The sequence below is a fragment of the Dichotomopilus funicola genome (assembly GCF_033296635.1).
Source record: "Dichotomopilus funicola strain CBS 141.50 unplaced genomic scaffold C8A04scaffold_11, whole genome shotgun sequence".
NCBI lineage: Eukaryota > Fungi > Ascomycota > Sordariomycetes > Sordariales > Chaetomiaceae > Dichotomopilus > Dichotomopilus funicola.
This window is the reverse complement of record NW_026944032.1, coordinates 512,111-528,463: the sequence shown is the minus strand read 5'-3', so window position 1 is coordinate 528,463 and position 16,353 is coordinate 512,111. Positions and strand designations below refer to the sequence as shown.

The following is a 16,353-nucleotide window of genomic DNA, read 5'->3' as shown; positions in this document are numbered from 1 at the left end:
TTGGATCAGCCGCCGGATCAGCCACTATGGGGCGGGTGTGGTTATCCTCCTGATCGAGAGGAAGCGGGATCACCAGCAAAGAAGCAAGCCAACAACAGTTACATTACCAGAACACAGGTGATCCAAGCGAGGATAAAGGCATATATATAGTATATGAAGATCGATAGTCACCTGTTCTAGAGGACGTTAAGAGTTCTCTAGGAAGCAATTCAACCTAATATCTTAAACTAAGCTACTATAAGATATCTACTAGGTAGTATGTGCATTCGCGTGGAAATGCCGCCGGTTTTGGCAGGCAGACGCCGTTCAATGCGGTGGTCAATCCACAACTTCAGTGGGTAAGCAAAGGGGAGGAATAATTGGCCGCCAATGATTTATCCCGGCAGCCACCCAGGTTCGAGGCGTTGCCAGGCGGTTGTTTGCCTGCTTCTTGCCTGCATATGCAACAGAACTACTCGTTACGTGGTGAGGGAAGTAGAGGGTAGGCGCCCAGTGTCACGAAAATGCCAACACGGGCCAATTGTTCCCAGTATTTGCGAAGTAAAAGTTGCTAGTTACCCGAACCCACGCACCCAAAATCACCTTTCCCTCACCATCTCCCCGACTCCCCTTTTTAAAATCGGCCACTCGTCGCTCTTCCCATCCCCCTCCTCCCTCCTCACTCCTGTAACCCCCAACCCTATCACCACTCCTCCATTACCAACCTCCAAGTCCCTCGCCGCGCTCCCCGTAGCATCATGCAGCACCTCGACCTCCCCACCACTCGCCTCGACCGCCCTCTTCCTCTTCCTCCGCACCTCGACCTTCTCCCTAACCGAGCGCGGCACGAACAGATTCCACATGTACTCCCTGAACGTGCGGGTCGTACCAAATACGATGAAGGCGAACAAGTCGGCCGTCGGGGCGGGCGCAAACAGCGCCAAGTCGCCACGGGCGCGGTCCACGCTGAGGTCGGGCTGCGGCGGGACGTTGGCGCGCTTGTTGGTGGCGGCGGCGCGGAGCTGAAAGTTAATGATTATAACTTGGAAGAGACTGGATGCCCCGGCGTCAGCTTGCAGGTAGTGTGGAACGGGGGGGGCTGGGGGTGGGTGTTACCTTAGAGCGGCAAAGGCAACGGTGAAGCGCAGGACGAGCCACCTGTCGTATATAGTGCGCATCCGGGCCGGCTGCACCGCGCTAGAGGTGCCGGGGCGGGTGCCGGAGTGGGAGCCGTTTGTGCCGGAGCCGCCCGAGGTGGCTTGGCCGTAGCGGACGTTCCAGGATGCGAGCGTGATGCGCGAGTGTATGTAGCACGCCAGGATGCCAAGGAGCAGAAGGGCGCCTCCGGCGAAACAAGCGGCCACTAGCGACGTCAGTCATGGTATGCAATAATAACAGGGAAGAGAGAAAGGGGCTTACTGATGGCACTAGCCAGCACCATAAACCCGATGGTGCTCTTATTTATGTCACTGTAGCGAAGCAAGAGCATCTGTACGGCGGGCACGACGGTGGCGAAGCCCTGGGCGAAGAGGCTGGCGTGGAGGTGGTACATCTTGGTGATGCGCAGCTGGAAGATACTCTTCGCTAGCCCGACGGCCCTGGGTCAAAGTCGGTCAACGTCGGTTTGCGGACGCAAGAGTGGGAGTGGGCGGGCGGCTTACCAGAAGAAGACGGCCATGGATTCGACGTTGTAGGCATAGTACTCTGCGATGCTCGAGGTCAGCGGGGGTCCGTCACAGGTCAGCGAAAGACGTACGGATGTAGAACAAGACCAGGTCTAAACCTGTCGATGCCCCCGTGATATTCAGCTCTGGGTTGCCGACGTTGGCGACTAAGTTCGCGTACTGCTCTATCTTAATGTCGCGCCACCGTACAATGGTGTGTATTTGCTGGGCGATGGAGGCGACCGTGTGCAGTGTCATCATGGAGGCCAGCAGGGCGACGTAGCTCCTACGCTCATCGTGAATCCAGACGAGCCACAGCAGAAAGAAACCGCTGGCTAAACAGACGAGACTGTAGACAAGCACGCCAACGGCGACGCCTGCGACTTCGGGCGGCAGCTGGGCGACCATCGCGGCGTTGGCGAGCAGAGAAACGGAGGAGTGCGAATTGAGGAGTGCGGGCCGCGGTCGGGCAGAGGTTACATTGCAGCCGGGACTGCCAGGGAGAAGTTGAGGCTCACATGGTGCCGGGTTCCTGACGACAATTCCCGACTGGGGAAGCAGGGGCCAGAGCGAAGAGGTAAGGAACAGCAGCAACGTGTTGAACGAAACATCTTCCGGGCAGTACCACGTACGCTAGGAACCGGGCCGCTAACTTTGTTATCGGACCGGCAGAGAGGGCTGGGAGGGGAGGGCAGCAGAGCCACGTCCGGTGAGGGCGAGGGGCAGGCATTTGTAAGTGTCAAAGCGCAAGATCGACGGCCGCTCATGTCCAGCTGACGTTAACGATCTCACGATGTACTGGGGGAAGATTGCGGTTGGTGGAGCCATGGGATCTGGGACGTCGTATGCATGCGGGCAGATCGCGGAAGACCCTGACGCCATGCTGTAGCTCCACAGTTCTCTTCACGACGCGTTGAACACTCCAGATACTACTATGTAGGAGTACTGTGTTCACAGTCGGCGAGAGAGGGTCTGCGAGAGAGCAGCAGCGCGCGACGAGGAATCATCAGGCCCGTCCAGCAATGGCAAGGTTTGCTTCTTGCGTGTGGCGGCGCGCCGAGCAGAGTCTTCCGTAGCGTAGCCGAGATTGGGCCGATGCTCGCTTGAACTCGCTTGAAGGATTTGCCGTGGCTTGCGTGAGAAGCGCGGTCAGGTGTGTGGCATCTCCCTGCGAGTCTCCACCGCGACGCTAAAAGCAGACGCCTCTATCACGCCAGGGATGAAGCTAACTGCATGATATTCCCAATCGACGCGGCGGCTCCACCAGGGTGAGGCTCGATGAACGCAGGCGTTGATCTGTTCAGCTACAATGCATCGTTGGTGCCAGAGATGGTGCCCGGTTGCGGTGGATGGGTTTGATTCGGCATTAGCGGAGGATGATCTGGCGAAAGCCCCGACCTCTGTAACGACGAGGTTTCGGGGTGACGAACTAGTACAACGGTTATTTTTGCGCGGGCTGGTCGCCATGTTTAACCTTTCTGACCCTAGAGCCTTGTAACGCGAAGCCACGTCGTGACAAGCATCTCGGAGACGAGGGCCAACGGGGGAACTGGATAACGTCGATCTTTCATTTCCCACTCGTTAAGGTTAGCCGACCCGCTTTTCTCCGAGGCTGGGAGGTCGCTTTTCTCGAAAACGGCCAAGTCCCTTTTCAAAAGGCATTATCCCACAGCACTTAACTGTCGCAAAATACGCTCATGGGAAATGAAGTGGAGGGGGGGGGGGCAACTGGATAAGGTTCCGTCATCGACGTTGCGATACCGAAGACGAGGAGAAATGCTCTCCCATTGTGGGAAGTGACGCCAAGCAGGGCAAGGATGAGGATGTCGTCCGGCCGCCACGAGGGGAAGCGCCGCGGGGTAAACACTTCGGCTCCTATAACCCGGAACACTGGAACAGTGCCCAAGCGGCGGGCACGCCTGCATCGCACCAACTCCGGAATCCGGATCCCTGCAGGCTCAAAGACGACCAACCCATGACACTGAGGGACGCCTTGTGCGGCAGCCGGCCGAACGGGGATTGTCTGTTCAAGATAGCCGCTATAATTAACGTGTTCGTCAAGAGGTATGAGCACTCTCCCCCTCCCTATCCCATCACAAACCACACCACTCTCAACTAGCTGCCAGTGCAGGTGATGTTGACCCCTGAACAACGGCTTGAGCGCCCTCCACGCTATTCCTCTCACCTTCCGCCTGGATCAGCTCCCTGAGGATAGCTAACCCCTCAATACGATCAGCCGGCTTCGTGATATCCAACCCCCATGCCTGAAGAAACGGGGCTTCGCCGCGGTAGTTGATATGCAGCCAGATACGATCCTGGCGGGTACTAGTATGCCGAACCGAGTCATCCGTCTCGGTATTTGGTTGCGCCTTGTCCCTGGTTACCGTGGCGTCATCGTCTCCCTTTGGTTTCAGAGGAAGTGCTCCGTCCTCTTCTTTTGCCCTTTCCCTTGTCTTGGCCCAAATGCGTCTTGGCAGCACCGCCTGCGCTGCTGTCTGGTGTTGGAGGGGGGGCGCCAAAGCGGAGTAAGGGCAGGAATCCCGGATCGCCTAATTCCGAGGAGGTGTTTTGCTGGCTGCGGGAGGATGTTGCAGGCTCGGGATCCCGTTCGCTCTCTCCCCCTCCCTTCTTCTCAAGCACGGCGGTGCCTGTCCCGGGTTGCTTCGACTGCGCCGGGAGGTGAAGAGGGGACTTGCCGAGTTCAGGCGGTCCCGTGTAGAAATCGAGCCACTGTGTGACCCGGCTGTCCATGGAACTCGCGCGGCTTTTTTGTGCTCGCTTTGGCATCGGCGCCAGAACGGTGGTGTTTCTGGTTGAGCCTTCGGCTTCCCTCTCTTCCTCCTCTTCCTCCTCCTCCTCCAGCCGCCCGCCTGCGAGGTGCTTTATCTGTGCTTTCATGGAGTCGGACGTCGACAGGCCTGATGTTCTTGCTGTGCTAGTGCTAAAATGTCAGCCATTCCTCGAGCGAGATACGGGACACCTGGAGGCTAAGGTAAGCTTACCGAGTTGAGCTCGACCGCTTGATCCATTCTCGCATCCGAAAGCTCGCCCTCCTTGTGAGCGGCCTCTTCAACAACGAAGACCTTCCGGACAAGCCGTCGATGGCACGAGACATTACCACGACCTCTTGTCTCCAGCTAGTTTGGCCTGATGACCGAGAACAACGCGCCTCAGGTGGCAGCCCGGGCAGGCCAAGTGCTTTTTTTGGGTTGACTCGTGGATCGTCTTCATGGTCTGCAGGGCCGATTGATTTGCTCATTGTGCGTCAGTGGTGTGTCCTCCTTGACTCCACGGGTTGATTTCGGCGTGACCCGCGCGCGATGCCACCTTAAAAGTTGGCTAAGTGCGGATGCATACTATAATCGTTCGGTAGACCCGAGGAGCTCCCGCGCTCTATGCCTCTTTTCGTCTTCCGTAGTTTCGTCGCTTGCGGATCTACCCTGTAGCTTTTTCCACAGGGAGCCCCCCACCTCCGAGCCCATTCCAAGTGAACAGTCTCACTCAACTGCCAAGAACGGCCAGTGGAAGGTTTAGAAAATTTGAGGTGCGGGGCTGGTGGTTTGCGTCGCATGGCTTCGGCATCTTCTTGGAATAGCCGTATCAAAGGCGTGGGGAAGGATGCCGTCGAAGTCTTGGGAGCCCCTGAAATACCACATTCGGTAAAAAACTGCCACAGCAGCCAATAAGAATACGATTGGCCAGAGATTCTCGAAAAAGGTAGAGCAAAAACAAAAGGTGGTCGGCGGTACCGTCCGTCGCTCACGGAACTAAATTTAGCGTCGAAAGTGAAGCATTTTCCAACTGAATGTTGCTTGAATTCCTTTCTGAAGTACACTGAGAAGAGTAGTATGTACGCTGAGAATGATATGCACCGAACTCATTCAAACAAGCGCCGTCCCCTTGACTTCAACCCCCTTCACCCTTTTCCCACTATTTCGGACACCTCTTCCGCTGTCACCCCGAGCCCGCTTTCCTGCTCCCTCTCACGACTGCCACTTATCACTCTTGACCACCGCGGTCGCGCACGAGCTAGGCACAGTATACGTATGATTGGGGTCCTTCTCCCACGTCACGGCGCCGCTCGACGCCACGTTGATGTACTTGTACTGGATGACCTGACCAGCCTGCAGGCTCAGGCTGGCCCACCAGAGCGGGTTGGCCGAGGTGTAGTCGACAGCGCTGAGCGTGACGGCCTTGCTCGCGTCCCAGTTGCCCAGCACAGGGATGTTGCCGACGATCTTGATCGTCTGGCCCCACTGGGTGGTGACCAGCTCGTCAAAAGTCACGGTGACGGATGTGGCGATGGCGCAGCCGGTTGAGGTGGCGACGGAGGTGACGGAGGTGGAAGTGCTGGCGGTCGTGCTTGAGGTGGCGCCGGTGCCCACCGCGGTGCTGGAGGACAGGGTGGTTGAGATCGGGGTCTGGGACGTCGGGAACGAAGTCGAGGTCGCCAAGGTGTAGGACCCGGAGACGGACGTGCCATAGCATTGAGACGGGACGCTGACTGAAGCCGCGCCCCAGGAGGGAGGCACGATTCCCGCCCGACGGGCGGCGACGGTGAGCAGTGCGGCATAGGACCAGGTCAAATGGTGCGCAGAAAGGGGGGTGCCGTCGCTCCTAGAGAACTGCTCGGTCAAGGAGCCGTCGGACGGGGTATATTGCGCGACAATGTTGATGTAACCGTCGGCGTAGTTTGATATGGCGTTGTACAGGGTCGTGTATGTCGAGGAGCCGGAGTCGTAGGTGCCGACAGTGACGGACGAGGAGAAGTCCTTGAAGAAGGCCAGCGATGTCGAGGTGACGGTGATGGAGCCCTGCTTGTTCCAGACGTAGAGCGCATCGTAGAGCTGCTCGGCGGCGGCAAGCGTGTTGAGGTACCACGGATTACCGCCATAGTAGCTGTCTTCGGGATACCGGCCGACCGAGACCGCCACGCCCTGAGAGATACCGGAGTTGACCGAGTATATGGATCGGAACGAATCGGTCACGACCTTGTGGTTGGCCAGAGCTTTGTCGCTACAAGGCTGGAATGTCGCCGCGTCGCAGCCAGCGGCGGGATCAAACGTGTGGATGGAGGCCAGAATCGAGTTTGCGTCCTTGCCAGACCGCCCGTTGTTCTGGTTGACTTGACTTGTCGTCAATATCTATGTTTGCATGTGTAGAATCCATGGGCGTTAAGTCTACGTACTGTTCGAGATGACATAGCCGCTCGATGAGGACCAGAACCTTTGGAGGAAGCACAAGACCTGCGGTGCCACGGAACTGCACGCGCTGCAGGACGTGCCGAGGGACGTGGCGAGCGCGGCACCCTCCACCAAGGCTGCAAATTGGCAGGTCAGAAATGGGTCTAGGGGCAAGTCACAAGGACTCAAAACTCATACCTCTGTGCTGGCTGGCCACGGTGAAGAAGGAGCTGCCGCTAACTTCCTCCCACAGATCGAAGCCGGTATTATTCCTGAACGTGTCAGCCCCCGGCTCTCGCACAGCATAGCACAGCATAGACACAAGGTCAGATCGCTCGCTTACCAGTACTGGGCGACGTAAGCCAGATCATTCTTGATGACAGGCCAGACGATGTCGGACGCCGTCGACGTGTATCCGTTGCTGACCAACCACTTGGCGTAGCCAACCAATGCGATTGCTCGAAGCGCCGGACCATCGCGCTGCGGCCGACCTGTTCTGTAATCAGCGCCCTGAAGCTGTGACCGAGTGTCGGCGGCACGCTGAGTAGTAGTACCTAGATAGACAATTACTTACCCCAGGCTCCAGTGTACTGAGTCAAATCGACATAAAACTTGGGCTCCGCAAGACCAGACCCGTCCGAGAGACTGCCGGAGGGATTCGAGACGCCTTGCAGGCGGGCTTGTGCGGCAATGTAGTTCTGGATCTGAGTCTGGAGACCCGTATCGTAGCTGTTTGTGAAGGTGTCGACAAGGCACTTGAACACGAGGGCGGCGTCTCGGGTCCAGGTGTAGAAATCTGTGGTGGTCAGTGCCCAAAACGACTGGGAACGTGCCGATGCATCTTACAGTCGGGGTTCGACTTGTCCGGGGAGGCGACGACAATGCCCGAGGCGGCGCCGGAAACTCTGCAACCTGAAGCGCCGATGTTGCAGAGCAAGTTCTGGAGAGCAATGGGCTTCTCGGTTGCAAGGAAGGAGTCGGCGGACCGCTTCAACAGCTGACCATCGCGGTGGACACGACCGGTCTCGGGGTAACCCAGCGCCGTGGGGAACAGCAGGGCCGAGGAGGCCAAGAGATGGAGTTGGCACGGAAGCCGCATGATGGGATGAGGCGAGGTGGACTGCGTACGAGGCAGGATTCAACTGGATCCGGAGACAGGACTGTCGCTTCGACACTCTACGAAACGCAAGAATGCGGCAGAAGCGGCAGAGATCGGCGACATATTTATAGTCAACACCCGCTTAACAGTCTATCTCCTGTCTGACATGAACGGCCGGTACTACCCGGTTTTCGTCGCCCGGGGCTCGTGGACGCCGTCTGCCAGGGCGTGGGCGGCGTGGACGATGAAGCTAAGGCTCAGTGTTTGGCGCCTTAGGCGGGGCCAGGGACATGGCCTGAAGAGCCAGCATGGAGACTCGCGAGGAGGTAGTTAAAGGACCGAATCGATGCGGTAGCTAGCGTGTTCTGGAAGACGAGCTAGCCTTCGCGGCTGCGTGGATGGGTGAATCGGATACGTGGATCGGAAGCGGAGATGCACCACCCTCGCGACTGGACTCGCAGCTTGTCTAAAGTAGTTACATACATTTTAGACTCCAGGGGTTGCAGTCCGCCCAGCATGGGCACACGCGAACCTGGGTCGAGATCTAGCCGCTTCTGGAGGAAGGACGAGGAAGAAGCTCGTTTTTCTCCCTTTTCCTGTCGCGGGCGAGACAACCGTTGGTGACCGGAGCTAGCCAGTCGTCGGGCCGACATCAAAGTCGCCATCAGAGCCCGGAGGTTCCGGTGTGTGAAACTGCTCCGGGCCGGCGGAGTGGGCCCTGCCGCCGTTCGATTTAGGTGCGTTTCCCAGAGGGGAAACCGCCGCCCCGCCTTGCAAGGGTTCAGTCATTTACTCGTAGGTAGGTAATCTATCTCGCTTGGGCCTTGAGAACAGCTGAGGGCGGGGGTGGGGAAAATGCTTGGCTTGCGGAGAAGCGGGGGAGATTGTGGGCTAGAAGCCTCCAAAACAGGTCTCCCACATACCTCGGCTGCAAGCTGCACTCAGCTCTGGTTCTTCCCCTGCCTCTGCTGGGATCTAAATCGGACCGTTCTCCAAGATGTCGTCAGTCACTGACTGGACTATCCTTAAAGGGGGTCCCTCTGCTGGCGTTAGTCTGTTCTCAACGGCCACTTGAGTCCACGAGCGCCTTTGAAGGGTGCGCCATCGGCCGGACAGAGCATCCTCGACTCCCTAGTCGACAGAATCGCCGTGATAGCACCAAGCCCCGAGAGGACCGAGCACTGCCAGACTGCATGACAGTAACGGATAGCCTCCACAGTCTCACCCCAATCACGCCGAGTAGTGATTGTCTCCAATTCCGCGGACTTCTCTTCGTCGACCGTAGTCGCCACCATGCTTGACTTCGCCTACTGGCAAGACCATCTCGACAACGGGGTGCCCATCCCGATTATTCCGAGGGGGGCGCTTCCACCATGGAACCGAGAACTCCTCGCACGCAGCCGCCGTGTCGTCCTCGCCTCGCTGACCAACCCTCTGTGGTACGCCCGAACCCCCGAAGCCCGTCTTGACTCGACCACGAGGTCCATCCGGCGCCACAGCTAGAACAAAGCTGACCGGCGCCTCCATTTCCATCTCACCGAGGCCGCTCGTTTGTGGAGTTCATGGGCCTCGTCATGCTTCCCTTGAAGTCGTCGTATGTGGCCCAAGAATAAAATAATCAAGCCGGTCTTGGAGAAGCTATGAGTACCCTTGCCGAAACGTCACGCTCTGCGCAGGACTGCGGAAGCATAATTACTGGGGAATGGACGTACTCTATCGTTGGTGTATCATCAACACCGAGTTTCTCCTCCCGCCTTTTTAGGATAGGAGTTATTAGCGAGTCGGCCGACTCCGGATCCTCCGAGTAATAGGCTGCAACGAGGGCCCGATGTACCTACGGGAATGGGAACACGAGCTCGCTCGGGTCAGTCACCTGTTCCAACGTCTCATACGACATGACCTAAGATTTCTTCGTCTCTGCTAAGTCAGGGACCCGCATGAGTGCTATCCCGATTTCGTGGTAGGCGATGGGTATAGTTTTGACGTCTACGGGATCGCCATACTTCTCGATTCGTTCGACGAGGACACCAAGCCAGCTTTTGCAGTTGGCTACCGCGGCCGGGCTGTCTATGTATGTCCCCGTGATGCCTTGATATCGATATGAGTCCGTAAGTAACCTGGTCTAGCGCGTCTCGTCCTTTTCCCCGGCGAAACTCTCAAGAACCCGCTCCGAAAGGACCGTAAAGTCCATTCCATCCTGTAGGCCATACCCGGAGGGCTGGAGTATGTAATACCTGACGTGGTGTTAGCTAATGAGTCAAAGCTACGACTACGCGTGTACCGTTTCCCTATCATCACACGGGTCTTACCACGATATCTCATTCAACAATGCGCTAATTCCGATGTTGGGCTGCAAAACAGACGGCGTTTTGCCCTCGAGCGCCACCTTCAAAGCAGCCACTTGGGGTAAGCATCTTTGTACTTGTCGCAGGCGGTCAACTCTGTTTAGGTTGGAGTCGTCCAGGAAAGGCCACACCGCAGAGACCAACGTCACACCTGCATTGTAGGTCTCACGAAGTTCATCAATGGACACCTTCTGCCGCACGACCTCTTGCACCAACCGATGAATCTTAACGAACCCGAGGTCTCTGTTCCTGGAAACCAGGGAGGACCTGAGAAGCTCCTCTCGTGCGTCGAAATACGCCTTCATTGTCTTTGGATAGTTCGCAAGGTCGACTCCATTGACACCGGTCATCAAAATATCCTCCGGAATGGTATCCGGATCAAGGACGGAAAGTACCCTGAGCAATGCCCTTGCAGATGGCGGAAGGCTCTCGATATTCCATGTCGAGGCGATGGTCTGGTCCTCGGTGAGCCCCTGAACGGGTGAGTCTTTGAAACGACTGTGCGTCCTCCTCATAATACTCTACAAACTCCTTGAGAGACAGGTGCTTGCGGCGAATACCATATGCCATTTGTACGACGGCCAAGGGAAGCCCGCCCAATCGGCTGGCAATTTTCGCACATGTTTCAAGGCTACCCCGCTCATCCTCTCCCGAGGACAGGTTTTGGAGGAATAGGCTAGCTTCTTTGATCGGCATGGGTGACAGATCTATTGCTTGAAGCTCGCTCGGGATGCCGAGTGTGGCCAGTGGGTTTCTGCTGTAACTAAGATCGATCCGGTTCCGTCGGTGGGCCAAAAGTCGGCAAGCAGATCCGGTTCATCCACATTGTCAAAAATTAGGAGCCATTTGACGTCTGGGTCCTGGCCCGATGACCCCAGACGCCAGACACGAACAGGGCTCGACATCCATGCCTTGACAATATTCCTCGTTGCGATGGGGTTATCGCGGGGATCCGTCTCGTTCTAGAGGCCGAGTTTGACAGCGACGTCGCGAAAGCCTGCGTTCAGCTTTGCCCCGCTTGCACTGTTCACCCAGAAGATGGCATCGAAATCGGCTTTATAGGAATGCATGTACTCGATAGCGATTTCTGTCTTGCCCATTCCTCCCATGCTGCAGATGAAGAAGACCCTCGGGAGACTGGGGGCGGAAATCTCTGCGCCATTCACCGTCGGATCGGTTTCTCCCGGGAGAGCGAGTGCATTGTGGACTTGGTCGAGGATCTGTTTCCTGCCGTAGAAGGTGGTGTTGCGGGGCTGCCCCAGTGAATAGCACGGCAACAAAAGCCGCCTTGCTCGGGGAATGACGTCGAAGCCGGCCGCATCCATCCCGCGGCTATTGAGGAGGTCTCGCTCTTTAGATTCGGAGGTGTCTGCCGTCGCTAATAGGAGAGTCAATTTATTGGAGTAGCGTAACAACCAGAACGAGTGATGCTCGGTGCGGACCTTCCCTGTCCTGCTCAAAATCTACCAACCGAGTTGCGCTGCGGAAGGTGCTATTAGAGAAATCAAGGCCGGTCTCCAACCGTTCATATGCCGCGTTGACAGCTGCCAGCACGTTTTGAGGCACAGATTGAAAGAAGACCACGAGCCGATTGAACAAGTCGCTACCCGGCGTGACTACGTGTAGCTCGGTATGTGACGCAGACACGCCGAACAATTCTTCCTTTTCCGCTTGCACCGCAGCATGGGACTTATCAACGAGCTTTCCGGAATAATACCGAACATCAGTCAATCAGTCCAGGGCAGTTGTCAGATGGCCATGGGTTGTGTCGTTGGCCTGAGCCACACGTAATCACGCGCAAAGTGATGGGGGCCAAGGACGTACAATTTTCCCAGTCTCGCGCGAAGGTCCCGGCTCGCGGAGTTTTGTTGTCAGAGTCTCGTATACAGACAAAATCGGGATTTGCAGGTCCAAGTTGCTGAACTGTTGACACAGCTGCGCAAAGATCTCGACGTCTTGGGGCCCGAGGGCAGTCTTAGGCAGCTCCTTCCGATACAGCCTCAAGAGAGACCGCCAGTTCTCCCACCGCGTATCGTCAGTTGATGTTAGATGCGGTGCACCGAGAAATATAATGCCGGCCAGGGCGTGACATGTCGACGGGTGGTCTTGATGAGCCAAGTATATGGCCTGCTTCAGAACCACGCTGCCAAGGCCACGGCATATGAAGAAGAGGGGTCTGCGATGAAGCTATATCACGAAATTATCAATTGGTAAGCTCAATTTGTGTGGTGGACAAGGCCTATGTTTGCGACAAAGTGGTCGGGTGAGAGATGGACGTCCGCAAACAACGGGGGACGGATGCGGTGTTGCGAGGGCTTACATTAAATGATCGAGCCTGGCGGATGGCATCCAACAATCCGGGGCCATGGGCCAAAAGCTGTCGCCAGAACGCACCGTCTTCGTCCGGGCCAATGTCGTACTCAAAGATGAAAACCCGGGTATCATGATCCGTGGCAGCGCTCAGCAGTTTGAGCCATGAGTATTGCTTCGTCCATTTCTCAGAGACACCTGTCGTCCACACGCCGGGTACGATGATGACACTACGTTCCCGGCCGGTCAGGTTAGCAGGCACATAACTAGCACCGGCTTAGCAGCAGGCAGTGCCCCCCAAACTCACTCAATTCCGTCTTGTGGTCCACGCAGTTCCGACATATGAAACGCTAGTCTCAAATCTGAGGGGCACGTCTGGGTTGGTCTTCTCATTGCGGCTGGCCGCTGGCGCGTTCAGGAAGTTGGATACAAAGATAGATTGGGGGCCGTGGATGTGGAAGGATGTTTTGCAACAAACCATGGGTTACAAATTACCGTGGGAATCGGTACTCGAGAGTTTAAATATCTGCCTCTCAATCACGTGTCGATGCGCATTGTGTTTCCCCCGCAAGTAGACCAATACATACCTTAAGCACAGTGCACATAGCGTGATAGTTGCAAGCGAGGTCGCACGGCAAGTGCTGCATGTTGGAGGGAAGGGAGCAGCTATGAGAGGCGAGCCGCGTCAAGCAGCACTGGCACTTTGTGAGAGTTTGAGTTTGAATCAAGCTTCGACCCAGGGTTTAGAGCTGCTGAAGAGCCTCGTTAAATAAACAGTTGCAACACGGTCACGGGGTGAGTTTGGATAAAGAACTTCACTCTTGCAACTGCCTAGGGTGTGTGGGGTGTTCAAAGAGCTCCTATGATCTGAGGAACAAATCCCAGCATGCTCTCACCCAGAATACAACCTGCCGCGGCAGACATCAGGGACACTTCAGAAAGCCCCCAATAGTGAATGCCGAATATGCGGATAGCGGCGCCTGCGAGTCTTGCAAGGGTGATGGAAGGGGTGACATACATGCCTGAGAGATCATCCCTTTCGTTAGTTCTTATACCTGACTCCTCATCACTCTGAACTACGATCTAAACGTACCTATGGAAATGGAGACCCCGCTGGGAACCCAGATGCTCCACCGCCTTGTTCCGGCGACGAGGCCTAGGATTCGTAGACAAGCAGATGCAGTGAACGCCAACAGCATGAACGGCCATACCTCCTTGGGAAGACTTCCTCCGTCTGCTAGCCGGGCAGTATTCGACCACATATAAGCAAGCGGCGCGGAGAAGTTGGGGCTAGGGATGGTGTAGACGGCGGTAAAGAGACGGTAGATGCCGCTTCCGATGAATGCCCCGATGACGGATCCCAGCAACTGGGCACGGAACATGACTTTCGGCGATGCCTGGACCAAATATGCAGTCTTGAGATCCGTCATGAGAACCGCGGACTGCCATAGTCCTGCCTCGGTGACGGCGCCGGCAGCCATTGTCATGAGACTATTACGTGGGCCTTGGTAGAGTAGGAGCACGAAGAGGAATTGACATACGTTGCCTGAACGAGTGCCGTTAGCAGAAAGTTCTGATTACTTGAAGCAGGGATTACAGGCTCACTTACTCAGGCTCATGGTTGGAGCGGTGTCGGTCTCGCCAACGGATTGCATGATGATGACGCAGAGAGGAAATGCGATGGCAACAGCGAGAATCACAAGCTGGAAGGAGATTTCTTTCCCGAACACTCCTAGAGTGCAGACCAAGCACAGAGAAGTTGAGATAACCATAGAAACAAAAATTGCTTGGCTGGAAATTAGTTGGCCCGCGGTGTCTGAATCTGATGGTTTCGTCGATCCGCCGTTGTCGTGCTGGGGCCCGCGCTCAAAGCTTCCAAGCGATGGCCGCTGGTGGTTCCTATTGGATTCAGCAGGTACAAGAAGAGGCTGCCGGCTGTTATGGTCCGCGTCGCCATGTAAGGCTTGCCGCAAATGAAGCTTTGTTCGGGTATTCCTGAACAGTCTTGCCGCATAGACTCAAGAAGGATGGGCCACGCGGACAACTGCGTCACCCAGAAGGAAGCTGACGCTAATCCAGAGCAGCCATCCACGAGCGCCTGTCTCCATGTCGCCAACACCGCCAGGAGTCCAAATGTTGCCTTTGGCCAGAGGTGACAAAATGCCCCAACCGAGTACGGCGCCGAAGAGCATGGAGAAAGCTACCGGGAGGTCCAGGATCATGCCGAACGCCGTGAGTGCCGGGGATAGGGTGAGGAACCACAGCCACTCCTCGGATGCAGCGATCCCAAAGATGGGGAGTTTGGAGAGTATTGGGAAGAAGAATGAAGCAAAGACCTGAGGAAGTTAGATATCAGGACTGCCTTCCAAAACAGAGCACAGACTTACGTAGACGGCGGCGCCAGAGAACGCATAGACAATTATCTTGACCTTCGATGCCCAGTCATATTCCCGGTACAGTTGAGCGCCATTGTCATCCACGACCTCATCGGCATTGTCCAAAGCATGTTCCGCCTCCACGTCCGCATCCTCATCACCGTCACCGATCGTATCCGCGTCCGCATCTACCAAATTAAAGCCCCGTTTGTCGGCATCCGCCCTCTGTGCAATTCCTTCGTCGCCGTGCAGGACACCAATGAGGACGCCGGTCTTGTACCCTCCCGGGAAGCGCAGCTTCTCCTGCAAGAGAAAGTATTTACGGAAGGGCGTGCCAAGACGGTTCCGAAGAGCGACACCCCCAGAGACCAAACCATCAATTCCGCGATGGCAAAGTGCCGCGGCCCGCCCTCATCAGGCTTTCGGAGGAACTCGAACGCGGGAATGGCGCTTGTTAGGCTTGCGGCCACGGGCATGCCGGCGATGGACGAGGCGATGGTTTGCACGATGACGTTTTCTGTTGGGGTGAAGTCGAAGGGCAGCCATCGCGACGTGCTCCGGAAGATAGCGAAAGCAAGTAGGGCGGTCGACGTGGACATGGTGTTGAGCGCTCCCACCTGCAAGCCGAAGTACATGTTGGCGACGCAGACGAGTGAGCCTAAGGCGGTGCCGACCACCACCATGGCCGGCCGTAAAGACGTCGGCTTGAACTGTTCCGGAGCGGCCATCTTCTTCCAGCCTGGGACATCTTCTTCCAGCCTGGGACATCTTCTTCCAGCCTGGGACGGGTTTTCAGGTTCGATGGGTCGGCAGTCTTTGGCGGTTGCCTACTCAAAACGCGGTCAGGCGACGATGGCAAAGCCGTGATCGGTTTGCTACTTTGCGTGGCCGCGGGGTGTGACCAAGGATCTGCAGGGCGCACGGTATTGGAGGGCGCTCTGTACGGTGCTAACGGTCATGTTTCGCGGCGACTACGCAGAAACGTCAGGTGACGCCTACTTTCACAATCCAGACGCCGATACATTAGTTAGTGCTGTATCAAAATTCACTGGGGGAAGGTAAACCCAACATGCAATCTATGTATGGGCCTGTGTATTCGGGGACAACGAATTCTCAACATGAAAATTCTTGGGGGAAGGAACGTTGGGAAACAATCTTGAGCATCCGGGGTCGTCTTAGACTCGCCGACGTTTCGATATTGTTGCAATGTTCTTTCTATTATCTTCAAGGAGCTATTAATAACGTGAAAGATGGTCATGTCTCGATAAGCTATGGCCGTTCTCCAGCGCAGTAAGTGTAATGCCACTGCTAACTCTACAGTATCGTGATTCGTCTGATGAACCTCATGATGGGCATCGATGACAACACGGGCGTGCAGGCCCTGATGGACGACATGAC

The 16,353-nt window shown here is 56.3% G+C and overlaps 6 protein-coding genes across 6 annotated transcripts; 1 reads left to right on the top strand and 5 right to left on the bottom strand.

Annotated features, from left to right (window-relative positions):
- Positions 1-578: 578 nt before the first annotated feature.
- C8A04DRAFT_10174 (uncharacterized protein) lies at positions 579-2,051 on the bottom strand (the record flags this gene model as incomplete). The annotated part of the gene is made up of 5 exons (XM_062776492.1): positions 579-1,032; positions 1,096-1,342; positions 1,399-1,577; positions 1,641-1,683; positions 1,736-2,051. 5 exons carry the CDS (start codon positions 2,049-2,051, stop codon positions 579-581), a joined length of 1,239 nt encoding a protein of 412 aa, XP_062639477.1.
- Positions 2,052-3,754: 1,703 nt separating this feature from the next.
- On the bottom strand, positions 3,755-4,758 carry C8A04DRAFT_26273 (uncharacterized protein; the record flags this gene model as incomplete). The annotated part of the gene is made up of 3 exons (XM_062779874.1): positions 3,755-4,019; positions 4,111-4,578; positions 4,646-4,758. 3 exons carry the CDS (start codon positions 4,756-4,758, stop codon positions 3,755-3,757), a joined length of 846 nt encoding a protein of 281 aa, XP_062639476.1.
- Positions 4,759-5,626: 868 nt separating this feature from the next.
- On the bottom strand, positions 5,627-7,925 carry C8A04DRAFT_26272 (glycoside hydrolase; the record flags this gene model as incomplete). The annotated part of the gene is made up of 6 exons (XM_062779873.1): positions 5,627-6,768; positions 6,832-6,963; positions 7,025-7,098; positions 7,170-7,317; positions 7,401-7,622; positions 7,673-7,925. The coding sequence occupies 6 exons, from the start codon at positions 7,923-7,925 to the stop codon at positions 5,627-5,629; spliced, it is 1,971 nt and encodes a 656-aa protein (XP_062639475.1).
- A 1,293-nt stretch (positions 7,926-9,218) lies between these two features.
- Positions 9,219-9,428, top strand: C8A04DRAFT_26271 (uncharacterized protein; the record flags this gene model as incomplete). The annotated part of the gene is made up of 1 exon (XM_062779872.1): positions 9,219-9,428. The coding sequence occupies one exon, from the start codon at positions 9,219-9,221 to the stop codon at positions 9,426-9,428; it is 210 nt and encodes a 69-aa protein (XP_062639474.1).
- A 619-nt stretch (positions 9,429-10,047) lies between these two features.
- Positions 10,048-10,840, bottom strand: C8A04DRAFT_26270 (uncharacterized protein; the record flags this gene model as incomplete). Its single annotated transcript, XM_062779871.1, has 3 exons — positions 10,048-10,159; positions 10,235-10,743; positions 10,796-10,840. The coding sequence occupies 3 exons, from the start codon at positions 10,838-10,840 to the stop codon at positions 10,048-10,050; spliced, it is 666 nt and encodes a 221-aa protein (XP_062639473.1).
- A 2,589-nt stretch (positions 10,841-13,429) lies between these two features.
- On the bottom strand, positions 13,430-15,590 carry C8A04DRAFT_35365 (OPT oligopeptide transporter protein-domain-containing protein; the record flags this gene model as incomplete). Its single annotated transcript, XM_062783144.1, has 6 exons — positions 13,430-13,602; positions 13,674-14,126; positions 14,190-14,433; positions 14,617-14,916; positions 14,968-15,180; positions 15,279-15,590. 6 exons carry the CDS (start codon positions 15,588-15,590, stop codon positions 13,430-13,432), a joined length of 1,695 nt encoding a protein of 564 aa, XP_062639472.1.
- Positions 15,591-16,353: the final 763 nt, after the last annotated feature.